Here is a 26,898-nt window from a genome sequence, read left to right as displayed (position 1 = left end):
CGATTCTTCGTGCCACCTTTACCACCCCCCCCCACCCCCAGCTTGCACACGCACGTATATAGCCTCTTCGTGTCTGCACCACCACCACTACCACCACCCACGCAATGTGCGGTTTCAATTGACCGTCTAAACCCGCGCGCCCACTGACCGTGTTAAATTCCAACGCGTCCACTTCTGCCACGTCTCCCTGGCATCCCCGAGGAGACTACATTGTGGTTAGGCGACTGATTTTTTTTCATTCCTAATTTATATCTCTAGGCCATGGGGGGGGTGGTTAGTGTGAAAAGATTGAAAGACCACCAACGTCATGCCTTGCTCATGAGCACTGATCATCTCCTGTTTATAACTCTCTGATCATGTGGTGCAAATTCCACAAATCCGATCTTTCTATGTCGGTTATCCGCTGTCTGTTGTCACCCTCACGGAGGTTTGATGCCGCCCCCACCGACCCCCCCCCCCTACGCCAACTCTAGACGGCTTGCTCTCCCGTCGATTGTGATTAATGGCGCTGCGAACCCGAGTTCGAGCCCCAGCCATCATACGGCTGACATCGGTGGCGAGTGATGTCTGAAACCGGTCCTGATGGCCCCCAGCTTGTCACCAACCTGCACAGACCAGCTTGGTGAAGTATGGTCAAACAACTCCCAAGCCCGCCTCGACATGAGGATGCCCACATTCAGAAGTGGGTTGACAAAGGGCTGTACATCGACGGTATATTATTTTTTCTTGTACACCTATTCCTTTGTGGCATGTATGCTTTATTATTTAAGGTATGGTTCAGTAACGTCAGCAACGAGTGCTTTTCTCACACGTAGGTTAGGTCCCTTGCACCATTATGGTTTGATGTATCCTTGCCCACAGTGCCGTTTACGTTTTGTCCTTTGTACATGCAGCATTAACGGTAGGCATCGAATTAAAGATGTTTAGTTGGTGTTTGGGGAGGCCTTCATCCAGCAGTGGATTTGTAAACAGTATGAGATAAAATCGTATTTTATCACTCTTTGTCAATCAGTAGCTGGGTAGAGTCCTCTCCATGCTGTTGTTTGATTATACTTCATCACATTGGTGAGTGAAGGTTAGGGAGGGGTGGCTGGGTGGGGGAGCCACAACCGCCGCTGCGGTGGCGAAATGCTAACTAACTTGCTTGGTATACAGGAGGACGTGGGTTCGATCCTGACGCCTGTCGTATATTTGGAGTTTGCGTGTCTCTCTCCCCGTAGTTACGTGGATTTGTCTCCGGGTCCTGGAGTTTTTCCCTCCACCTTTAGAATCAACACGCATTTAGAGTATTTGGCTCCTGCTATAAACGTCCACATGATAAATCACTTCATTGGGATATAATTTGTGGCCAGGTCGCTTCTGAAAAATAATTATATAGCTCAGTGGGCCTTACCCGGTAAAATTAAAAATGTAATAGTCGTTAGTATGTCGTTCTCCCACTGACGTTAGCCGTGACCAGGAATCAAACCCAGCTCACTCGCCTGGTTTAAAACCCAGTGTGCTAACTTCTACGCCGCCACTCCCCCCATGGATTAATAAAGTGTCACAAATTATCTTATTATCTTCTGCTCCTTCGTGTTCTCATGACCGCTGTGTAGCCTACGGTGCAGGAAGTCCCGCTGAAAGTTACAATTGCCTCACTCGCGATGACACCCACGGCTGCCAAATGAACACAATGCACAGGGCACCGTCACTTTCGGGAAGCCACGTGGCCCGGATTGCACACGTTCCAGCGCCACACTCGAATTTAAAAAAAAAACAGCAAGAAAAATGTCTGTAAGGAACTTGAACGACGTTTGTTATGTTTTGATCACAATGAGGTTCGTTTTCTGTTCTAAAAATACATTTAGAAAGCACACAAACCCTTGAGCGAGTTGGAGGGAGTAGGCGTTGTTGGTTGCTGGCGATATTGAAACTTGGCGAAACCAAGAGGGGGCATGCGACCCTTGACCACAAGGCAAAGGTGCGGGTGGGTGTTGCGCAGGAAGGGTTGCGATGCTGCGGCATTGGTAAATACCTCGGTGCGAGTGTCTCGTAGCCTCGAGGCCTCATCATTGTGAACATGCTCGGCCTAATCATTGTGAACATGCTCGGCCTCATCATTGTGAACATGCTCGGCCTCACGATAAGCGCAGTGCGTGCGTCGAAACGCGCAGTCATCGGTGTTGAACTTTTTTGTTCGAACGCGTTGTGTGTAATAAATTCACGTGGCTCTCCGCTCCTGTCGCCAGAGGCTGCCTACGCCTCGCATTTTTCATCATTATTTTAAGAGCACGTGCAGGATGAGACACTAATTTAACACGTATTGCGACGGAGCAAACAAAAACGTACGAGACGGGATAATAAATTAATTATGCTAAAACGAGATGCTTCAACATCCGGTGCAAAGCTTTTTTGAAAATATTTAATTGAAATATTTCGGCATGAAATTATTTTGAGATGAACCATCCTTTTTGTCGGGGCTCCCAGGGTGTCCATTGACTACACGTGTAGCAAAGAGTGGTTTACATCTGCATAGTGCAGTGAGTGTCACATCTGGTTAGACGCAGAACTAAATAATAGGGCACACTTCCAGATGTTGAGCAAGCGTGTTCTTAAAGATTCAAATAAGTCGAGACGATAAATACTTTTTGCGTGTCTTGGGGACATGGTTCCACGTGGAAACAGCTCTGAGTGTGAGTGCACCTGTTCAGAACTTTTACTACAGGGACAGTTAAATTGTTGTGATTTTGGGACACTGCAGTAATGACAATTCCATAAATTGTATGAAGGGGGGAAAGGTAGCGGGAGGGGGAGTGCTTAGGATCGTTACAGGCCAAAATAGCACATCTAAACAAACGAACTCCTGAAGCCCTCATCGCGGCTGGGCAGACCTCGAGATTGGCATCTCGCTCCTGAATGTATTGTCATACGCAAGATGAGAACACCCATAGTATATGCTGTGGCTTTGATGACAGGGGTTTGCTCACCACATGGCATGTGCCCACAATGTTGTGAAGATAAAATGCACTGGCTCACAGGTGAAATTTCCATGCACGGTGAGGGGGTGTGTGTGTGTTTGTGGAGGAAGTTACAGTGAGGGAAAAAAGTATTTGATCCCCTGCTGATTTTGTACGTTTGCCCACTGACAAAGAAATGATCAGTCTATAATTTTAATGGTAGGTTTATTTGAACAGTGAGATACAGAATAACAACAACAAAATCCAGAAAAACGCATGTCAAAAATGTTATTAATTGATTTGCATTTTAATGAGGGAAATAAGTATTTGACCCCCTCTCAATCAGAAAGATTTCTGGCTCCCAGGTGTCTTTTATACAGGTAACGAGCTGAGATTAGGAGCACACTCTTAAAGGGAGTGCTCCTAATCTCAGCTTCATCATAAACTCCCAGGCTCCTATGTTACTTCTGCAAAAAATGTAACAATAATTTACACAATGCCGCTATTTCAAATCAGGTTGTTACTTATGATCCACCCTGCATTCGTCCCATTCGGCACACGAAGAGGTGAGTGCCCAGCGCCATGCCCCGACCGCCTCTATCTCCCCGGTTCTGATGTTTTTACGCACTCATTGAAGGCCCGTGTTGAACCAGGGGAGGTCCCAGACCGGTTCCGATATACGTCACTGATGTTGGAGCGTGAGTGGGTGGGTGGGTGGGCAGTGATGAGGTGAACCATGAAACCTCTCTTCCCTCCCGTCGACCCGGGCGGCATTGCTCACACGGTCCCACGCGGTCTCAAACTTGAGACCGCGTGCAGGCGGAGATTGTTTATTGCTCAAGAGGAAGCTGAGGGAATGGTATATTTTATTATTGTTGCTGTCCTTTATCGGCGCTATGGTAGACGTGCAGATTGCACTAAAAAAAATCCACTTTGTGAGTAAATTATTAATTAATCACGAGAAGTGTCGTGCCGTGTGATACTAATGCTCGGAGATATAAATATGCTTCTTAAAATCGGCTTGCTGTTCATCACAATTGGCTTACCTCGATTGGGGTTCCACTTCTTGGTTTGGGAATTCTTGCAACCTTCCCATGTATTTTCTGAACCGTACATTCAAACCTTTCCCACCAATATTCAATCGGCCAGAGCAGAAATCGGTACTCACCTAAGGTAGCAAAACATTGCCCATTTATTTGTATGGACAATGAGATTTGATAATAATTAAGTTTCTGTTGTCGTCCACATAAAAAGTCATGCTTACTGCAGGTGGTATCGTTGAACGAGCTTCATCTGATCTGGGCATCAAGGGATTTTAGAAGGTCTCTTGTAATCAGAATTTGTTTAACACCCTTCCACCAAGTACTGCTGTCTGTTATTTATAAAAACGGAACTTCCCGCGGGTAATTTGAGTGGAATGCATGCCCGCCTGTTTATTCAAAACACAAAGCCGTCCTGTGCAGGCTTCATATTTTTCTGTGGTCTTTTGTTGACGCCATCAAGAAGGAAAAAAAACCATTGGAAAACAGGTTTTGACATTTTTTTATTTTAACAGGAGTAACAATAGTCATCACAATTTTCTCTTCTGTGGGAATTTTTGTGGCCTGACCACCGATGCAAACGGCTGCATGGATGTGCAGTCGGTGTGTGCTCCACGGCTTGGAGGTTGAATAGCGTCATTAACTCAGGGGTAATACACTTTTCTGGCCTTCCTTCCCATATCTGTCTCTCCACGTAGTAGTCATAATAATAATTATACATCCCATCAGCCATATGGCCTCCTTCTGGGAGTGCATTATTTGAGCAGTGTTGGTTCAACACAAGCAAAACATAAGCAGGTAAATCTAATTTATATGTATAGAGCGGCTTCACTCAAGGCTCTTGACATGGCTTACCAAACGATGACACAATGGTATGATGAGGTTGACAGAGGCGTAGCAAGGAATAACTGACAGCAAGAGAGGGGTACTTGGGGATCACGAAAGGGCGGAGGAGGGACGGGAAGGAGTGGAGGTGTGAGGGGAGTGAAGAGGAAGAGAATGGTCGATAGAGAAGAGGTGAGCTTTAAGATAGGAACGGAAGGAGGGGCGACATCTATGGCTAGAAGGTACGACGGTCAAGAATATTGGACCATCTTCATGGCATGGGGAGGCTCTCATCCAGCAGTGGATTAACTTGAGAGCTGTACGCGTGCAACCTCGATTGAAGGGATAACGTAGACCGCAGGCAAACGAGTCAGTCATTGAGTGGAGTGCGGAACGGTTGGGTGCCGGATATCGGTGGAGAGCTGCTGGTGGAGGGGGTAGCCCGGTACCTCACTCTCTCGTCATCAGTGTATATCACGCGCTCCGAAGTGTGCGTGGCAGGCGGGGGGTTGGGGTGGGTTGGGGGTGTTTATAGTTTTTTTTCTGACCTCATAGCAAGAAAACGTGCGACGCAATCGCCGCTCGTCGTTTCAAGTTGTACACGTTTCCACGGCAACCGAGCGGCGGTGCCGCCAAGCGAGCCCCGGGGCAGGGAGACGGTGCGGGGGAGAAGCTCATCGTTCAATCTATCGCTGGTGCAGGGTGCGGCTAGAGCACCTGTCTTGCCGCGGCAACAGGCGCAATGATATCCGGACGACCGATTCAAGCTCCCCTTTCTCCTCCCCGCCACCCAACCACGCCCCCCTCTCTAGATCCAACCAACCCCACCCCCCCAATTCCCCCCACACATTTTATTTGATGCGAGCGGCACCGTCGGCTCTGTGCTTTTCTCTGTGTCAGCAGAGCGATCTCCACTCCGGCTTGGTGCGTGCAAATGAGAGTGTGATGGCGCACACCCATCCGCCCGCGAGCACGAGCGCTTTCAGATTTGTGGCGGATGACGATCGCGTTCCGTCCTGTTGGCTCCGAATCCACGGCACACGCCGCTCGGCCCGATCGGACGCGGCGGCCCCGTAGCTCGGGCACCGCGTGTCCGCTGGCTGGCGCGCCTCCGCTTTCCCTCGTCCCCCCTGTAACGCTTCTCTCCGTGCTTCTCTCCGTGCCTCTCTCCCGCTTTTTCGCCCGCCCGCCCGCCCGCCAGGATGGCGACGGTGTCCAAGGACGGCACGTGGCGGCTGTGGGACACGGACATCCAGTACCGCCTGCAGCAGGAGCCCTACCTGCTCACGAAGGGGAAGTACGAGGCGGCCACGAGGGCGGCGTGCCGCCTGGCGCTGTCCCCCGATGGCCGCGTGCTGGCGCTGGCCGCGGGGCCCACCGTGCACGTATTGGACGCTCGCACAGCCCGGCTCATGGAGACCATCGTCGGCCCGCACGGTGAGCGGCCGCGGCGGCGGCGGTGGTGCCGGTGATGGTACACGCACGCGCGTGCGTGTGTGTAAGTGTGTGTGCGTGTGTGTGCATGTGTAAGTGTGTGTAAGTGTGTGTGTGTGTGCATGTGTAAGTGTGTGTGAGTGTGTGTGCGTGTGTGTAAGTGTGCTCGAGGGCGGTGGCGCAGCGGTTAGACCGCTTCGCTATGAACCCGATGGCCCGATTTACATTCCCGCTCACAATCAGTAACAGTGGCGAATATTTTAACTGGTCCTGTGCTTCCCCTAGGTCGACTCAGCCTCAAATGAGTACCTTGTGCGATATCTGAAAATCGCCTTTAGGGACACAAACACAACCGGACGTGATACTGTCTATCCACCCGCTTGTGTGCCGTGCCGGCCTTCATAGGTGCTCGCTAACAGCACTTTTCCCCAACAGTCTGTTAAGGCTATATGGGGGATCTTTATGTACGGGGGTCTTTGTGTACGCGACGACAATGCCTTGGCTCGGTGCCAGCATATGCAATAGGGCACGATAAACGTGGCGGCTTTCAGAGCGTGTCGCTAAACGTCTCCAAGAAGCAATTACAATGGGTTTTTTTAAGTCAAAGTGTTTTCCTGCCGAATTGAACTCGTCCGCTCGCTACAAGCCCAGAGCTGGTGGTGGAAATTGCACATTTCTATGGCAGAGGTGAATCTTTTCCCAGAATAGCACTTTTGACATCCTTGTGAAGTGGTACCATTTTTGCAACCTCCCAACCAGGGTTTGAACCCATAACCTTCTGACTGTGAGCCCCCCACTCTGTCGCTGAGGCAGCTGATAAACAATAGTGATAGCAGTAGCAATGCATAGCCCTTTGCCAATCCCAGACTTCCCCATGCCATGTTAATCATTGGGGGGAGGGGAGGGCGGGAGCGGTTATGTAACTATACTTTACCATGCTCGTTAGTGCAGGTAGGTGGAGGCAGGCCCACCAGGACTGGTTCAGAACTCACTTTCCACCACTGTCGTCCGTGGCCCCGTAGTCAAACTCGGGTCCTCCCTGGGTTTGCCGTGCAGTGCTCCCCAACCCGTCGTGCGGAGAAGATCGGGATGAAAATTGCACGTGCAAGCTACGCATGGCCGAGTTGCGGAAAGAGGTGTTTACCGTCGCAGACGATTGGCGTCTGCAAGTGGTAAACATCGGAATTTGTGTCAATCCGACGCGAGCTAGCGGTGGCGGCTGGGTGCCCCCCGGATTTCCCCCCCAGCCCCAGAGCGCTGCGGATACCGAGTGGCGGTTGCTCTGTGGTCGATGTGTAACGCGACTGTCACAATGGTCACGACGGTGGCAGTGGTGACTAATCTGACATTTAGGCATTTCGTGATTCCTCAAGAGGGTGATCTGCTAAGGTTTCAAGGCTGACAGTGGTGGGGGCGGGAGTGGGATATTCCCAAAGGGTCGAGTGTTTTTAAATGAGGGGGGGGGGGGGCTATATTAATTCACACATTCATTTTATTTTGCCCCCCCACCCCAGCCTCCGATCCATCCGCCATTGCACAGCATGCGTCAATTAATTAAATCAAAATCAGTTCGTACCCTCGTGGTGCGTGCGTAGAAACCTTCGTGCGAGAGCCGGTTTTCTGATTTCTGCAAATGACATGCAGATGATATCGCAAACAATGCGACTTGGCCTCGTGGAATGGACAAATCTGTACAATCAAGGACAGACGACGAGCGAAAATAACGCGAGCGAGACGGCAAACACGACACACTTCACCGATCCGCGGCCCGTGCCAACGACCGATCACGGGAGATTGCATTGTGCTCCATTCCCACCCCCTCCCGCACCACCAACCACCCCATCTCCCCCCGCCTCTCACACTCCCCCCGCGCAGGCCCCGAGGCGGTGCTGGAGCTGACCTTCGATCCCCTGGGCCGCTACTTGGCGTCGTGCGGAGACCGCGCAGTGCGCGTGGTGCACAACGCCGCCGGCTTCACGGCGCAGGCCGAGGAGCTGGAGGAGCAGGCCCGCGTGGCACCCAACGAGGCCGTACGGGACCGCCTCCGCCAGCAGGCCCAGAAGGCCCGGCAGGCGCTGCGCCAGATCACTGCCGTGGCCTAGCGGTGCCCGCCGCTCTAAACCCCCTCCCCTCCCCCCACCACCAGGCGCTCACCGACATCGGCGACGCACGGAGCACGCCTTTCCCGCGGCCCCGTGACGGCGAAGGACGTACGTCAGTGTTTAGGGGAAAAATAATTGTCGCCGAGGGCAGGGAGAAAGGTGAACGCGGATCGCCGCGTAGGCCTGATCCAGGTTTGTTTCTTTTCCGGAATGTCCCATGGTGAATTGGGCTTTACCTGGAACCGCGGAGAGGTATGCATCAACGCCAACACGAACGATATCTGTCATGTCGCGCTGAACCGGAACTATGTGGGCAGCGCGATGAAAAAGCCCGCCCCTGCAAAAAAATAGCATTTTTTTTACGTGCACGTTTTTTGTGAAATGTTTTTATCGATATCGCAGTCATCGCAAGCGTAGCCGATGGACCCGGCGAAGGGGCGCCGGAGGGGCGCCGCCGGGGTTCCGCCGTTGGGGGGCGAGGCATGCCACCTAAACACCGCGACTAGGACAAGCGTGGCACGGGAGCGGCGAGCCAACCCCCGGCAGCAGAGTTGACTCTCGTTAAGAGACCGCCGCCCTCTCAAAGCCCTCTTGCGTCATCAAATCTTAGAGACGGACGGAGGGAGTAATCTGTTTTGACTGTGGTGTTTTGCAGAGTTTAATTGTCGTTTTAGAGAAATTAAAGGCACATTCACGCAGATCGAGTCGTCCGCTTGCTTTGCAGGTTACCCGATGCCAATCGCCGCAGGCGACTTCGCGTTCTGGGACTCGGAGTGGGGGGGAATATATTACGAACGTCGGAAAATCGCGTTTTGTCTCGGGGGAGCTGTAAATTCCTGCGTGGGGACACGGGCATTGAAGTCATCATTGAGGGTGCTTCGGGGCTTTGAGGGTACAGCCACTGGATCCGTCTGCTGAGCTGGTGTTGAGGTGTCCAGGCAATGATTTGTGTTTCGTAGAAGTGGCATATTTTCCACATGATATGGCACACTTGTTTCCCCGCCATTGGATTCAAACCGCAAGAGTCGAGGGTGCGTCTTGAAATCCGCCCACTGTGTTTGCTTGTGTGAGTGCGGGCAGCGGTGGAGCAGTGGTTAGCGCCCTGTGCTGCAAACCCGGCCGCCCGAGTTGGATTCCTGCTCACGACCAATAATAACAGTGGCGGAAATTTGAGTAGCCGGTTTGTGTAAACATCAGCTATGGGGAGACAAACGCAACCGGGCGTGGTGTTGGTCACCCACTCCCCCCACGTGACGTGACAGCCTTCAAAGATGCTACTTGCTAATGGCACTTGCATCAGTGGTCTGCTTAAGGTTATATGGGGGGGGGGGGGGGTCTTTGTCTTTTGTTTGACAGTATTTGTATCACGTGTTGTTGTACCTGATGTCGCATACGGCGCACGAGGTTGTGGCGTGGTCAGCACCACGCTTGCCCGACGTTCTTTCCCGAGTGTTGAGGTTAACACCTTTACCAGCTAATAATTTAGGGTTGAGTCGAACTTGGGGAGGCCCAGAACCGGACAAAGATCCCCCGTATAGCCTTAACTGACTGTTGGCAAGTGCAGTTGGCGAGCACCTTTGAGGCCGGCACGGCACACGAGGGGGGTGGGTGGCCAGCACCACGACCAGCCGCCTTTGTCTCCCTCGTGACGATGCGTACACATTGCACCAGGTACTCATTTGAGGCTGAGTAGATCTAGGGGAGGCCCAAGACCGGTTCAGATAATTGTCACTGGTGTTGGTGGCCGTAAGGTGGACTTGAACTTGGGCATGCCGGGTTCATGCGCAGCGCGCTAATCGCTGCACAACCGCTACCCTCGCACACGTGCCACACACGTGTCACACGCGTGCCACACACGTGCCACACGCGTGTCACACGCGTGCCACACGTGCCACACGCGTGCCACACATCACAAACGTATCCATTCGTACGCCAATTCACTCGCCCGTACAATACACGCGCGCGCGTGCGCGCATAGCCACGTGCGTACAAAAGACAAAGATCCCCCGTGCAGCCTTAACAGACTGTTGGGACGAATGCCGTTAGCGAGGAGCGCCTATGAAGGCCGGCACGGCACACGAGAAGGTGGGTGGCCAGAATCACGCCCGACCGCCTTTGTCTCCCTCGTGGCGATGTTTACGCACCGCGCCAGGTACTCATTTGGTGGTGGCCGAGTCGACCAAGGACCGTTTCGGGTTACACGCGCGTGCACGTGACTTGGCCACCTGCCCACAAGCAGCGGCGATTACGATCGCGGCAGTGTCGGCGACTGTTCGCCGTCGCTCACCGCATCAACGGCCGAGTCACACACCGCGTCCGTCGAGTGTCGATTTGCGGTGGGGGCGACGTTTTAAGAGTGGAGCGGCCGGCGACGGTGGCGGCGGCGGCGGCGGTGTGGTCGGAGGAGGAGGAGTTTGGAAAATGTTTCGCTGTTGCGCGGCGGATTGACCCGGCACGGCCCGCGTGTGTCACGAGGGACGTTTCCAATCACTGCTTTGCTACCTGCCACGCGACTCGCGGAGCTGGCGGAATGAAAGGAGGGAACCAAAACCGATTTTAAAAAAAGAAATGGGGGGGTGGTGATGTGCGGAAGAGGAATCGCGGGGCGAGGCCGCGCTCGGAGATGCAACCCCGATTCTGGGCGGTCGTTTGAATCTTACAGAAGGGGCCGTCCATAAATGACGTCACGCACCTAGGGGAGGGGGGGTCAGACATTTGTGACGATGAGGGGGGGGGGGAGTTGAGAAATGTGACGTCACATCAAAATGCGCAACTTTAAATAAATATATAATTGCTCTAACAACACTAATTGTTATAACGACACTCCTACAACATCAGAGTGCAGCGCCGCATGAAATACGCACAATGACAATAGTTTAAAGCGATTTGAAGCATGTTTTATTTTCAAAATGGAAATATGGTTTTGGGGGGAGGGGGGGGCAGAGCTTTGTGACGTCATATTTGAGGGGGGGGGGGTCTGACTTTTTGTGACGCCGTGTGACGAGTGGGAAGGGGGTCAACAATCGTCCAAAATCGCGTGACGTCATTTATGGACGGCCCCGGCCCCTTACGGAGGCGGCGAGGAGGGGGAGGGGGGCATTAATCGCTTAGCGGCTGCGTCGTTGTGGAGGTTGTGGCGGGCAGGCGGGCGGGCCGGGGGGGTTGTGTTTAGCCATGATAACACCGCACCCGTCCGCATGTCACTCGTCACCGACGACGACGACGTTAGCTGTGGCTGCGAATCGCATTCTCGTGGTGGCTGGTTTCGGGTTGCCGCAGCGCCGTCATCATGGCATTGCCGCTCCCCACCCACCCCCCCACCACACATTTACTGGCCAATAGAATGTAATCATGGGGGTGTTCATTTACGCTCACATTCACTTTTATTGGCTGCGTGCATAAAATACACGCTTCGACAAAGGCGGCGAGGCACGGGGCTCTCTCTCGCTGCGGAAGTGTTGGAAAGTGACTTGAACATCGAAGACTCCCCTCCATCCACCTCCCCCCACCTCCCCTCACCAACCCTCACTTCCCCCCACTGATCCCCATTTCCCCTCACTATCCCCCCACCACCCACCCACCAAGTCTAGGGCCGAACGATTTGGGGATAATATCTAATTGCGATTTGATTTGCGATTAAAAAAAATTAAGTCAAGCTTCGGTTCAATATTCACTGTGTAACACATTTAAACATGTGATGGAGCATTACCACAGGATACCATCAAAATAAAAACTGCTGTACATATTCTAATGCAAGTGTAGTGACATCGGGGATGTCACTGTACGGTGCCGGTCCAGAAGGGCCGTGCAACGTTCGATGTTCTTACATCGTGGACATCACCGTGTGGGTGGCTGTGTGTGACACCAGCCCTAGCGTGGACAGCACCGTGTGGGTGGCTGTGTGTAGTACCAGCCCTAGCGTGGATAGCACCGTGTGGGTGGCTGTGTAACACCAGCCCTAGCGTGGACACCACCGTGTGGGTGGCTGTGTGTGACACCAGCCCTAGCGTGGACAGCACCGTGTGGGTGGCTGTGTGTAACACCAGCCCTAGCGTGGACATCACCGTGTGGGTGGCTGTGTGTAACACCAGCCCTAGCGTGGACAGCACCGTGTGGGTGGCTGTGTGTAACACCAGCCCTAGCGTGGACAGCACCGTGTGGGTGGCTGTGTGTAACACCAGCCCTAGCGTGGACAGCACCGTGTGGGTGGCTGTGTGTAACACCAGCCCTAGCGTGGACAGCACCGTGTGGGTGGCTGTGTGTGACACCAGCCCTAACGTGGACATCACCGTGTGGGTGGCTGTCTGTGACACCAGCCCTTGCGTGGACAGCACCGTGTGGGTGGCTGTGTGTAACACCAGCCCTAGCGTGGACAGCACCGTGTGGGTGGCTGTGTGTAACACCAGCCCTAGCGTGGACATCACCGTGTGGGTGGCTGTGTGTGACACCAGCCCTAGCGTGGACATCACCGTGTGGGTGGCTGTGTGTAACACCAGCCCTAGCGTGGACAGCACCGTGTGGGTGGCTGTGTGTGACACCAGCCCTAGCGTGGACAGCACCGTGAGGGTGGCTGTGTGTAGCACCAGCCCTAGCGGGGCTTGGCGAGCACTGGGATCGTGCGGGCACCACGCACAGCGTGTGGTGAGGGCTCCCACGAGGGGGAGTGGGTGAGTGTCAGCCCAGGGGCAGGGTTGCCCCGAGGCCGTGGCACTCTGGTTGTCTGGTTGACCCCGTAGACACGTGATCCGGAGAGTCCACACAAGGGGCCCCAGGTGGGGGGGTGGGCTATTGGGTGATCACGTGTCCGTGGAGAGCTCTTGAGAAGGATCGAGAGGGAAGGAGAATGCTCGAGAAGGCGGGCCGGGCCGAGGGCGGAGCGGCCCCGGCCGTCGGGGGATATAAGGCGGGTCCCTGAGAGGGACCGGGGTCGCTGCATTCTACAAGCTGGAAGCTCAACATCTGGAAGCTGGAAGCTGAACACCTACAAGCTGGAAGCTCAACATCTACAAGCGGGAAGCTCAACACCTACAAGCAGGAAGCTCAACATCTACAAGCAGGAAGCTCAACATCTACAAGCTGTAAGCTCAACACCTACAAGCTGGAAGCTCAACATCTACAAGCAGGAAGCTCAACATCTACAAGCGGGAATCTCAACACCTGCAAGATGGAAACTCAGCATCTACAAGCTGGAAGCTCAACACCTACTAGCTGGAAGCTCTACACCTACAAGCTGGAAGCTCAACACCTACAAGCTGGAAGCTCAACATCTACAAGTGAGAAGCTCAACACCTACAAGCTGGAAGCTCAACACCTACAGGCTGGAAGCTCAACAACTACAAGCTGGAAGCTCAACATCTACAAGTGAGAAGCTCAACATCTACAATCTGTAAGCTCAACATCTACAAGCTGTAAGCTCAACATCTACAAGCTGGAAGCTCAACATCTACAATCTGGAAGCTCAACATCTACAAGCTGTAAGCTCAACATCTACAAGCTGGAAGCTCAACATCTACAAGTGAGAAGCTCAACATCTACAATCTGGAAGCTCAACACCTACAAGCTGGAAGCTCTACATCTACAAGCTGGAAGCTCAACATCTACAAGCGGGAAGCTCAACATCTACAAGCTGGAAGCTCAACATCTACAATCTGGAAGCTCAACACCTACAAGCTGGAAGCTGAACACCTACAAGCTGGAAGCTCAACACCTACAAGCTGGAAGCTCAACACCTACAAGCTGGAAGCTCAACACCTACAAGCTGGAAGCTCAACACCTACAAGCTGGAAGCTCAACACCTACAAGCTGGAAGCTCTACACCTACAAGCGGGAAGCTCTACACTTACAAGCTGGAAGCTCAACACCTACAAGTTGGAAGCTCAACACCTACAAGCGAGAAACTCAACACCTACAAGCTGGAAGCTGAACACCTACAAGCTGGAAGCTCAACACCTACAAGCTCAACACCTACAAGCTGGAAGCTCAACACCTACAAGCTCAACATCTACAAGCTGGAAGCTCAACACCTACAAGCTGGAAGCTGAACACCTACAAGCTGGAAGCTCAACACCTACAAGCTGGAAGCTCAACACCTACAAGCTGGAAGCTCAACATCTACAAGCTAGAAGCTCAACACCTACAAGCTGGAAGCTCAACACCTACAAGCTGGAAGCTCAACATCTACAAGCAGGAAGCTCAACATCTACAAGCAGGAAGCTCAACACCTACAAGCAGGAAGCTCAACACCTACAAGCGAGAAACTCAACACCTACAAGCTGGAAGCTGAACACCTACAAGCTGGAAGCTCAACACCTACAAGCTGGAAGCTCAACATCTACAAGCTAGAAGCTCAACACCTACAAGCTGGAAGCTCAACACCTACAAGCTGGAAGCTCAACATCTACAAGCTAGAAGCTCAACACCTACAAGCTGGAAGCTCAACACCTACAAGCTGGAAGCTCAACATCTACAAGCAGGAAGCTCAACATCTACAAGCAGGAAGCTCAACACCTACAAGCTGGAAGCTCAACACCTACAAGCTGGAAGCTCAACATCTACAAGTGAGAAGCTCAACACCTACAAGCTGGAAGCTCAACACCTACAAGCTGGAAGCTCAACAACTACAAGCTGGAAGCTCAACATCTACAAGTGAGAAGCTCAACATCTACAATCTGGAAGCTCAACATCTACAAGCTGTAAGCTCAACATCTACAAGCTGGAAGCTCAACATCTACAATCTGGAAGCTCAACATCTACAAGCTGTAAGCTCAACATCTACAAGCTGGAAGCTCAACATCTACAAGTGAGAAGCTCAACATCTACAATCTGGAAGCTCAACACCTACAAGCTGGAAGCTCTACATCTACAAGCTGGAAGCTCAACATCTACAAGCGGGAAGCTCAACATCTACAAGCTGGAAGCTCAACATCTACAATCTGGAAGCTCAACACCTACAAGCTGGAAGCTGAACACCTACAAGCTGGAAGCTCAACACCTACAAGCTGGAAGCTCAACACCTACAAGCTGGAAGCTCAACACCTACAAGCTGGAAGCTCAACACCTACAAGCTGGAAGCTCTACACCTACAAGCGGGAAGCTCTACACTTACAAGCTGGAAGCTCAACACCTACAAGTTGGAAGCTCAACACCTACAAGCGAGAAACTCAACACCTACAAGCTGGAAGCTGAACACCTACAAGCTGGAAGCTCAACATCTACAAGTGAGAAGCTCAACATCTACAATCTGGAAGCTCAACACCTACAAGCTGGAAGCTCTACATCTACAAGCTGGAAGCTCAACATCTACAAGCGGGAAGCTCAACATCTACAAGCTGGAAGCTCAACATCTACAATCTGGAAGCTCAACACCTACAAGCTGGAAGCTGAACACCTACAAGCTGGAAGCTCAACACCTACAAGCTGGAAGCTCAACACCTACAAGCTGGAAGCTCAACACCTACAAGCTGGAAGCTCAACACCTACAAGCTGGAAGCTCTACACCTACAAGCGGGAAGCTCTACACTTACAAGCTGGAAGCTCAACACCTACAAGTTGGAAGCTCAACACCTACAAGCGAGAAACTCAACACCTACAAGCTGGAAGCTGAACACCTACAAGCTGGAAGCTCAACACCTACAAGCTCAACACCTACAAGCTGGAAGCTCAACACCTACAAGCTCAACATCTACAAGCTGGAAGCTGAACACCTACAAGCTGGAAGCTGAACACCTACAAGCTGGAAGCTCAACATCTACAAGTGAGAAGCTCAACATCTACAATCTGGAAGCTCAACATCTACAAGCTGTAAGCTCAACATCTACAAGCTGGAAGCTCAACATCTACAATCTGGAAGCTCAACATCTACAAGCTGTAAGCTCAACATCTACAAGCTGGAAGCTCAACATCTACAAGTGAGAAGCTCAACATCTACAATCTGGAAGCTCAACACCTACAAGCTGGAAGCTCTACATCTACAAGCTGGAAGCTCAACATCTACAAGCGGGAAGCTCAACATCTACAAGCTGGAAGCTCAACATCTACAATCTGGAAGCTCAACACCTACAAGCTGGAAGCTGAACACCTACAAGCTGGAAGCTCAACACCTACAAGCTGGAAGCTCAACACCTACAAGCTGGAAGCTCAACACCTACAAGCTGGAAGCTCAACACCTACAAGCTGGAAGCTCTACACCTACAAGCGGGAAGCTCTACACTTACAAGCTGGAAGCTCAACACCTACAAGTTGGAAGCTCAACACCTACAAGCGAGAAACTCAACACCTACAAGCTGGAAGCTGAACACCTACAAGCTGTAAGCTCAACACCTACAAGCTCAACACCTACAAGCTGGAAGCTCAACACCTACAAGCTCAACATCTACAAGCTGGAAGCTGAACACCTACAAGCTGGAAGCTGAACACCTACAAGCTGGAAGCTCAACACCTACAAGCTGGAAGCTCAACACCTACAAGCTGGAAGCTCAACATCTACAAGCTAGAAGCTCAACACCTACAAGCTGGAAGCTCAACACCTACAAGCTGGAAGCTCAACATCTACAAGCAGGAAGCTCAACATCTACAAGCAGGAAGCTCAACACCTACAAGCAGGAAGCTCAACACCTACAAGCGAGAAACTCAACACCTACAAGCTGGAAGCTGAACACCTACAAGCTGGAAGCTCAACACCTACAAGCTGGAAGCTCAACATCTACAAGCTAGAAGCTCAACACCTACAAGCTGGAAGCTCAACACCTACAAGCTGGAAGCTCAACATCTACAAGCTAGAAGCTCAACACCTACAAGCTGGAAGCTCAACACCTACAAGCTGGAAGCTCAACATCTACAAGCAGGAAGCTCAACATCTACAAGCAGGAAGCTCAACACCTACAAGCAGGAAGCTCAACACCTACAAGCGAGAAACTCAACACCTACAAGCTGGAAGCTGAACACCTACAAGCTGGAAGCTCAACACCTACAAGCTGGAAGCTCAACATCTACAAGCTAGAAGCTCAACACCTACAAGCTGGAAGCTCAACACCTACAAGCTGGAAGCTCAACATCTACAAGCTGGAAGCTCTACGTCCTACAAGCAGGAAGCTCAACATCTACAAGCGGGAAGCTCTACACCTACAAGCTGGAAACTCTTCATCCTACGAGGCAACCACGTAGTCGGAGACCCGAGTGAGAATCCGACCCTTCGTAGCAGTAACTCCTCTGTATAGAGTAGTTAGCTCGGTGGTCACCACCCTAGGCTGTATCTGGTGAAGGGGCAGTTACCCCTTGTGTTACGTGTTACAAATAAAGTTTGTTGCCTCTAAAAGGAACAACGTCTGCGACTCAGTTGGACTCACTGCACAAGGATGAGAACTTAAAAGATATGAATTGCTTTCAACATGTATTTATTTAAATGGTTTAATTGAAATAGAACAATCAAACATAGAACAATTGTTAAGTTAAATAAATAAAGTTATACAGTAATAAAAAAACAATTCCAATAAGAAATAGGACTTTTCAAATCGCAAAAAATCGCAGCCTTTGCGATTTGCTTATCGCATTGTTTCAAACTGCGATTTCGATTTGAAATCGATTAATCGTTCAGCCCGACCACCAACCTCCCGACCGATCCCCACCTCCCCCAACCAACCCCCCACCGACCCCACCAACCCCCCACTACCGCTCACCAACCCCCCACCTCCCCCCCACCGACCCCACCAACCCCCCACCACCGCCCACCAACCCACCCCCACCTCCCCCACCTCCCCCCACCGACCCCACCAACCCCCCACCACCGCCCACCAACCCACCCCCACCTCCCCCACCTTCCCCCCACCATGCCGACCCGGTGACGCGGTCACTCTTTGTGCCGCGTGAGCTTCTCGCATTGCCGGGGCCAGATTCTTCGAAAGCGAAGTCGGTGCAGCGCTCCAAACAAAAAAACCAAGAGTCCCCCGTTGACTCTCAAGGGGGGGGGGGGGGGGGGGGTTGGGCCGCTCGATGATCCCACGGGCAAATTTGCGTCGTCAAGAAGCGTCCACCACCCGACTGTACAAACTCCCTCGAGCAAAAATTATCGGCCGATGTTCAAGCCGGGTGCCTCATCCACGCGCTGGTGATTGGTAAGGAAAGTTGGACTTGGAGATTGCAGTGTCGTCGTCCGGTTACGACTTGTACTACAAGTCCATTTACTTGCTAATTTCTCTAACCCCACCCGTCCCTGCACGCCACAAACCCTCTCCCCTGTGAACTCCTACAGCCAAACTCCCCCCCCCCCCCTCCCGTGCCTATATAAAGCCACAACAGCAGATAATTTTCACACCTGAAGACGGAAGCTTGTGTTGCGACTGAAACATCGTGTTTTATTTTATTATTTTTCTACCTACGTGACTTTACCGAAAGAACCAGAGAGTATGGATTCCTGCAGTCACGAAAACTTCAAATCATGAGAGAAGAAGAAGAGTTATTACTATACTACTGCTGTTTGGTGAATGCCGCGGTGTTTTTTCTTCTTTGGTTCTTTCGGTAAGGTCACGTAGAATGAGAATAAAATAATAAAATAACACAAAATTATCACGACGTTTCAGCCACAACGCAAGCGGCCGTCTTCAGGTGAAAGGTACAGACTATGAGAATCGGTTTTCCGGTAACAAAACAGGTGTTAGGATGTTAAAACACCAAACTGAAACCTTTTACAAGGCATCGTGTCTGCATTAACCACATATACTGGTAGGAACCTCCTGGTTACACCAGCCCATAGGGGATTATTGTGTCCATCCGTCGTGCATCCAAAAATGGGAGGGGTGGGGCTGGGTGGAGAGGGGAGGGTGGGGAGGGGCTGGGTGGGGAGGGAGGGGCTGGGTGGGGCTGGGTGGGGGGTGGGAGGGGTTTGTGGCTGGGTGGGGAGAGGCTGGTCACCCCGTGGTGCCCTTATAAAACTCAACGTTTAACCTACTCACGCCGGCTTGTGCCCGCCCTCACAGTCGGGCATATTTGCGGAATACACCACGCCGCCGTTGACCCTGGCCATTGACTGAGCAACCCAACGTTCCTACCAGCTCCCTCCGCAGGAATGTGTTTCTAGTGGTCCTCTGGTCTAACACCGTTTGAGACTAGGCTCGAAAGAAAGCTGGTGTGGACCAATCCATTGGTGGTGTGGACCAATCCGTTTCAAAGAAAATGCATATATTAATAGTAGGGGTTTTCCCCTTTTTTCTGGCAACAAAGCCTTTTTACAAAGAATCATGTGTGCATTAACCACAATACTTGTGGTCAAAAGGCAAACAAAAAAACACGCTGATAATATGATGACGCCTTTTGGCGTCTTCGGGTCCAACACCAATGGAGACTAGGCTCTAAGAAAAGCTGTCTCGGGTGTGGACCAATCAAATTCAAGGACAGTGCATATTATTATCAGAGTTGTCTTTTTTGTTTGCATTTTGACTGCTTGTGTTGTGGTTATTGCAAACATGATGCCTTGAATAAAGGTGTCAGTTTTTGTGCCAGTTAAAAGGGTAAAACCTATTCCTATATCTTGTTTCTGGCAAAGGAGGTCTCATAATGTTAAACCTTTGATAGTAGCCCGAAGGTTTGCAGAGCACCTTGTGTTACGGGAGTTCTTTTACCCACATCAGCAATTGTTTTTTTGCTGTGGTTGTCCCACCTGATGAAGGACGCTTGTGTTGCGCCAAAAACGTCGTGATTGAATTTATTGTATTTTATACCTACTACGTGACTTTACCGAAAGAACCAAAGGAGCATGGATCCCTGCAGTCACGAAAACTTCAAATCTAGGGTTGAAATTCCACGTGCTGATAATCCGGCCAGGCCCCTCTCTCTCTGTGTTCGAAGCAGATCCCAGTTCGATACAACAACGATGCCATACGAATGATTAATTAGCCTCATTGTGGAGAATGTAAGTAATAGAACATAAATTACGTGTCAAATACACACCTCCCTTTATTTTGTGTAGAGCGAGTTGCGTGTTGCTGTACATGGACTACAATTGACTTAACCCAGCCTTCACCCTTGTGAATGAGACTTCTCTGCTCTGGTCTCTCGAGTTGGTTCAACACCAAATTAAAAAAAAAACTTGATCTGAGCTTCGGCGTGCGGTAACTTCGCGGTTTTGTGTTTAAATGTCATGTTTTTGTGCAACCAGGCGAGAACCCATGAGGCCATGATAATCTCATTCGTGTGTGCAGTTTGTCTATTGGACTTGTTTAGCGCCGTATGTAGCCAACCGTGCTCACGGGAGGCGTTTAATGGCGCGTGGTGGGCACTGATGCAGTGCCGGATGATCCTCGTAGCACAAGCAGCTACATATTATGTAGTAGTAGCTACTACTACACGTGTAGTAGTAGCTACTACACGTGTAGTAGTAGCTACATATTATGTAGTAGTAGCTACTACTTTCAAGGGCCCCGCGCTAAATGCTTTCAAGCTATCAATACCGGTTCAGTGATTCTGCACTTGCTCTATTACTATAGTACTATACCGCCTTCAACTTTTATGGATGACTGGGCGTTTAAGGTTAGCGATTTGTCGTATTATCTGGCTGTGTAGCAAATGAAAAAAACAATTACTTTACTGTGCAAGTTAAACATTTACGTGTTTTAATATTTACGTATTTTTTTATATTTAGGGCCCCTTTATAACATGTGCTACAGGCCCCGGCACGAGCTTAATCCGGCACGGCACTGGTGATGTAATGGCATCCAAATGAGGAGGAGATGAAGCAGCGACATCGGCTCATGCAGAAGAGTAGTCGACTGCGCTCATCGGAGGAGGTGCGGGGAAGGACAGCAAGCCGAGCGTGACCTGGGGGCATTTGGTCTGCCAGTAGGAGGGGCCATGGTTATAGCTTAGTTTAACACGTAGGCTCAAGAGCGCAGGAGTTTATGTAACCACATCTTCGCCTCTATATAAGGAACGGAACAAGATGAACTTGTCCACAAATCTGACTGATGAAGCTAGTTGTAATTACTGGCGAAACGTCGTACTCAGATTGTAAATGTTGTGGCTTGGCTCTCCAACACACCGGTGTGCTGTTACTAGTGACGAATTGGCCACGTTCTGCTCACGTGACAGTCCGTACTAGATGGCTGTGTCGGGTGGTGGCGAGTTTTAACGACACATTTATATATTTACGCGATCTCACCCAAAAAAAACCCCTCTATCATGGGTTATAGCTTACAAAGTATCTTTTATGTTTAAAAATCTTATTTGAAATGTAACATCACCCACACTTGGGGGAGGGGTGGGGTGGAGGTTTCAAAACATCTAACAATTCCTGTCGACCCACGGTTCGATGTCATTTTCGAATTTGCCATTTTTCTTTGGCGGCCCCCACGCAAACGGCGCCGGCGGAATGTCTCGCCGTCCATCGTGGAGCAGATTCCGCCGAGCAGCAATCACGGTTATTGCACAGAGCGCAGTGTTAAGCCCGGGGGAGGGGAGGGGGGTGAGACACTGGAATCGACCCACGAGCGGCGAGCGCGCTCCCACTCGGTTGAGTCGCAAGCCCAATCCATCCAGTGCGTCGTCACGCCTCCCTTATTTCGGGACAAGGAGAAAGATTACCCCCTCTAACACAGCGGTCCTCGAACTTTTTGGCACCAGGGACCGGGTTCGTGGAAGACAATTTTTTTCACGGAGCAGAGGGGGGGGGGGTGGTCATCATTGCGTCTTTCCCCCTTTTCGAAGAAGCTTTCCAGCGACGTTTGTTTTTTTACTCATTTTCAAGTTTCATTTTGGCTACGAGGGGTTAGCGCTTTGTGGGCTTTATACCAACACCCTGACTCAGACAAGTGCGCAGTGCGGGGAAGAGGCGCGGACGAAAGTGGTAAATAATAAAATCACGGGCGGGCCACGTGCGGACTCACCGCTCTCACCTCCTGCTGCTGTGCGGGGCTGGGACCCCCTGCTCTAACAGACTCCATAGCAGAGATTTTTTTTCCCGGCGAGATGGCGTTAATATAAATGTATCGTTAAAACCGCCGCCGCCGCCGCCACCACCACCCGACACAGCCAATGAGTGAGGTTTGCCACGTAAACAAAACGTGGCAATTCGTTACTAGGGCCGTCCATAAATGACGTCACGCACGTAGAGGGGGGGGGTCAGACATTTGTGACAATGTGACGTCACATCAAAATGCGCAACTTTAAATAAATATAGACAACACGTTCTGCTTAATTAGACTTAGCGGCACATTAAACACGCACTACAATGACAATAGTTTAAAGCGATTTGAAGCATGTTTTATTTGGGGGGGGGGGGGGCAGAGCTTTGTGACGTCATATTTGAGGGGGACTCTGACTTTTTGTGACGCCGTATGACAAAGGGTAAAAAAAATCGTCCAAAATCGCGTGACGTCATTTATGGACGGCCCCCTAGTACGGCACGCACCGGTGTGTTGAAGAGTAAAACCCACCACATTTGCAATTCGAGTACGACGTTTCGCCAGTTATTACAATGAGCATCATCAGGCGACAGCCAAATTTGTGGAGCAATCCTCCTGTTTGATGATGCTAGTTGTAATACCCTCAATAAAGGCCGGCACGGCACACGATGAGGGGGGGGGGGGGTGCCAGCACCTCGCCCGGCGTGGCAATGTTTACACACCGCACCAGGTACTCATTCGAAGCTGAGTCGACTTAGAGGAGTGCCAGGACCAGTTGAGATGTGGCGCAAAATTATCTCCCTCGCCTGGTTTGCAAGAGGTCGTGGGTTCTATGCCGACGCTGACGCCTGCTTTGTATTTGCATTTTGCACGTCTTTGTCTCTCCCCGTGGTCGCGTGGATTTTTCCTCCGATTATCACCTCCACATTTAGAACCAATATCACGCGTTTGGATTATTTGACTGAAATTTCCACGTGATCAGCCACTTGGTCCAGCTATCATTTGTGGCCAGGTCGCTTCTGCAAAAAGAGCTTCATAGCTCAGCGAGCTTGGCCTGGTAAATAAAATAGATATTCGTCGCTGCTATTGGCCGTGAGTGGGACATTGTAATGCTGAGTCGATCTAGGGGACGCCCAGGACCGGTTCATATATTCGCTGCCACTGTTACCGGTCGCGAGCGGCAGCTGAACTCGTGTCGGTGGATTCGTAGCGCAGTGCGCGGTATAACCACGAATAAACACACACACGTGTGTGTGTGTGTGTTTCTATACCCGTGTTTCAAAATATGAAGTGTTTATTTACGTGGGTTTCAGTTCAGTTTGGTTTCATGAAAGATGCGCGTATTGGTGCGTGTGTGTAATGTGTGCAGTGGGGAGCCGTGGCACGGTGGTTAGCGCGCACCGCGCTACGAAAACCCGGCGACCCAAGTGCAGCTGCCACTCGCGACCGATAACAGTGGCGGCGAATATATGAACCGGTCCTGGGCGCCCCCTAGGTCGACTCAGCACTTAAAATTAGTATCTGGTGCAGTGTGTAAACATTAGCACTGGTCGTGGTGTTGACCCCCCCTCGTGCACCGTGCCGGCCTTCAAAGCTGCTACTCGCTAACAGCACTTGCCCCAAAAGTCTGTTAAGGCTGCGAGAGTGCGGGATATTTTGTCTTTTGACAGATTGTATGATATTTGTGTTTGCTGGAGCGTGTGTATCAGTGGCTGTGGCTGTGTGTGTATGTGTACAACCCTTCGTCCCACTCCACTGCTGGATGAAGGCTTCTCTTCCCAGTGCTTAACTTTGCAATACTTTGCACTCCTATCTCCTTTGTATTGGTTGTTGTACCTCTCTGACCCGGACCCTCATGTAAAAAAAAAACATCTCCGTAGCTCATCGGAGTCTCCCAGTCTAAAGGTGCTGTTAAAGTATCTCACATCATGATCGCACGCCCGTAATCCAGCGCTGTGGTGGCAGCAGCGAGGGTTTGGTGGATCGTCGCACACAGATGGGCCGTAAAGCTCCCTTCTACTACCTGTGGGGTGCCAACTGCAGGGCCGGATTCAGATTGTGTAGGGGCCTGGGCTACAGGTTCTGTGAGGCCCCTGGGCTACAGGTACTGTGAGGCCCCTGGGCTACAGGTACTGTGAGGCCCCTGGGCTACAGGTACTGTGAGGCCCTTGGGCTACAGGTACTGTGAGGCCCCTGGGCTACAGGAACTGTGAGGCCCCTGGGCTACAGGTACTGTGAGGCCCTTGGGCTACAGGTACTGTGAGGCCCCTGGGCTACAGGAACTGTGAGGCCCCTGGGCTACAGGTACTGTGAGGCCCCTGGCCTACAGGAACTGTGATGCCCCTGGGCTACAGGTACTGTGAGGGCCCAAGGCTACAGGGTACTGTGAGGCCCCTGGCCTACAGGAACTGTGATGCCCCTGGGCTACAGGTACTGTGAGGCCCCTGGGCTACAGGTACTGTGAGGCCCCTAGGCTACAGGGTACTGTGAGGCCCCCCCTCCCACCAGTAATATTTTCAAAAGGAAAACAAAGTTAAATTAAAATGAAATGTATTTTTACAAGGCTAACAAATCAAATTCAGCATTCACAAATTAAACAACTTGTCACTTCATCTCTGGAGGCCCTCCAGCTGGCGGAGGCCCCTGGGGCTGCAGCCCCTAAAGCCCCCGTGCCGTAATCCGGCCCTGGTTCCGCCAAGGAGGAGACAGCAAAGTGGACCAACCCTCATCTATTTCCATCTGTACGGGGATCGAGTGTTGCTCCCCACGTGGCATGATAAACAACTCGTTAATTGGCTGAAAACATTCTAAATAAAATAACCCAATGCAGTGGCAGGATCCTTCTGACAAAGAGTCCTATGACTGAGTGTGGCCCTCCTGGATAGATCAGTCGACTGTGGCCAGTGATGCGTGAACACAAGCTGCAATCGATCGCCACGCGCGCTGTCAAAGCCTCTTTAATGTTGTTACACGCCAGTAACACACACGTGTCTGCCGCGCAGCTCCAAAAAAACATAAATATTAAATAGACATCGTGAAAAATATATTATATATAAATAAAGTCGAGATCATGGAAAGAATATACGGCGATACCTACAAAGTTCAATAAATAATTATGGACGATGCCTGTTAGACATCTGTAGAAAAAAAAGCCTCGTGGCTCGTGGGGTTCTTCATCGGATTCCTCCAGGATAAAAACAGATCCTGATCCTGATTCTCTTTTAAAAAGTAGGAATGCTTCGGTTTAACCGCCACCCCCCCCCCCCCCCCCCCCCCGGCCAACCATCGTACAGAACGTATGGTCATTTGTCTCTTAGCATCGCATGCACGACTCTTACAAAATAAAAACCCAGCTCACCATCATATATGGCCCATGTAGATGCAGAACAACTGCAATGTCACATTCAGGTGGTCAAGCCAGACAACCGCGTCAGGAGCAGCAGAGTGTATCGCCGACATATATACCATCATAATCATTATGCATACAGTATATAAATAACAGCACCCGTAGAAATACAATCACCAACAATATCTCCATCTCTTGAGAGACAAAGATAGGCTCGGGGGCTCTGTGTGATGATGATGATGTTGACGATGATACTGCCACTGTTGCTATTGCTGCTGATGATGATATTGATGATCATTCTGCCATTGCTGATTATGATCGATGCTGGTGATCCAGATATATGATACTGCTATTGCTGATTATGGTTTGTGACGATGCTGCCAATGCTCCAGGTGATGATACTTATTTGATGATGATGATGATCAAAAGGCCGCGTGAGATCTGAGCCACCCTGAACATCGACTCAAGAGTCGACCATCACAACGCCGTTCACACGGGAGAACCCGTAACAAACACAACAACAATAGGCGTCCAGCACACCACGTGCAGTAAACCTCTCACTCTGGCTCCAAATGAACAGAATTCGTTTTTATATTCAGTGGGAAATGATTACCACCCGTGGCCAACTCAGTTGCGCGCGAACTGCTCTGCGGAAGGGTCATTGCCCAAAACGTCGCCTATGATATACTACTCGTTCTTTTGTTAAGGCCGCAGATTTTTTTTTTTTGGGGGGGGGGGGGGGTGGTGGGTTTACGCTTATATTTCTAAACGTCTCTGCGACGAGTTCCGCGAGCGGCTGCGCAAACCGTCGCTTAGAAATCCCGCGCGTGCGCCGCCGCCTAACGCCGTCGCCGCGCGGCCACCCGCCTGGACGCGGCGTGCGAGCACGAGCGGCCCGCCGAGGCACTCCGCAGCTCCATGTGGCCCCTCGACAGCCAACTCCTCAGCTGGTTCATCACTTGCAGTCCGCGCACCTTCTTGCCGAAATCCCCGACCATCTCGTGAAACGTGTCGGAGGCGCGCGTGGCCGCGGCGTCGGCGGCGGCGCAGCCGCAGACGCCGCCGCCGCCGCCGCCGCCGCTGCCCTCACGGTGGTGGGGGGCCTCCTCGGATCGCCGCTCCTCCTCCAGCTGGTCGCTGACCATGCGCAATAGGTTCACGTGGTCGACGAGGTCGCGCTTGAGCGTTTGCAGGTCGCTCCGGACCGCCTCGGAGCCGCTCGAGCCGCGTTGGTCTTCGACGAGGACGTCCAGGAGTTGCAGGAAGGCGTCCAAGGTGCGGTAGAGGCAGCAAATCTGGCCACGTGGCCTCGGGCTCGCGTGC

The 26,898-nt window shown here is 51.5% G+C and overlaps 1 protein-coding gene across 2 annotated transcripts in view; it reads left to right on the top strand.

The window, feature by feature from the left end:
• TBL2 (transducin beta like 2) overlaps positions 1-9,038 on the top strand; it is a 34,320-nt gene extending 25,282 nt beyond the window's left edge. For both annotated transcript variants that reach the window (XM_076072568.1, XM_032967498.2), the window contains exons 7-8: positions 6,006-6,241; positions 8,114-9,038. In XM_076072568.1, the coding sequence (XP_075928683.1) occupies positions 6,006-6,241; positions 8,114-8,340 (463 nt within the window). In that variant the 3' untranslated portion in view covers positions 8,341-9,038. The remainder of the gene's footprint in view (positions 1-6,005; positions 6,242-8,113) is intronic.
• Positions 9,039-26,898: the final 17,860 nt, after the last annotated feature.

Source organism: Petromyzon marinus, chromosome 38, assembly GCF_048934315.1.
Source record: "Petromyzon marinus isolate PM22_M1 ecotype Great Lakes invasive population chromosome 38, UKy_Petmar_22M1.pri1.0, whole genome shotgun sequence".
In the NCBI taxonomy this organism is placed as follows: domain Eukaryota; kingdom Metazoa; phylum Chordata; class Hyperoartia; order Petromyzontiformes; family Petromyzontidae; genus Petromyzon; species Petromyzon marinus.
This window is presented reverse-complemented; position numbering and strand designations above follow the sequence as displayed.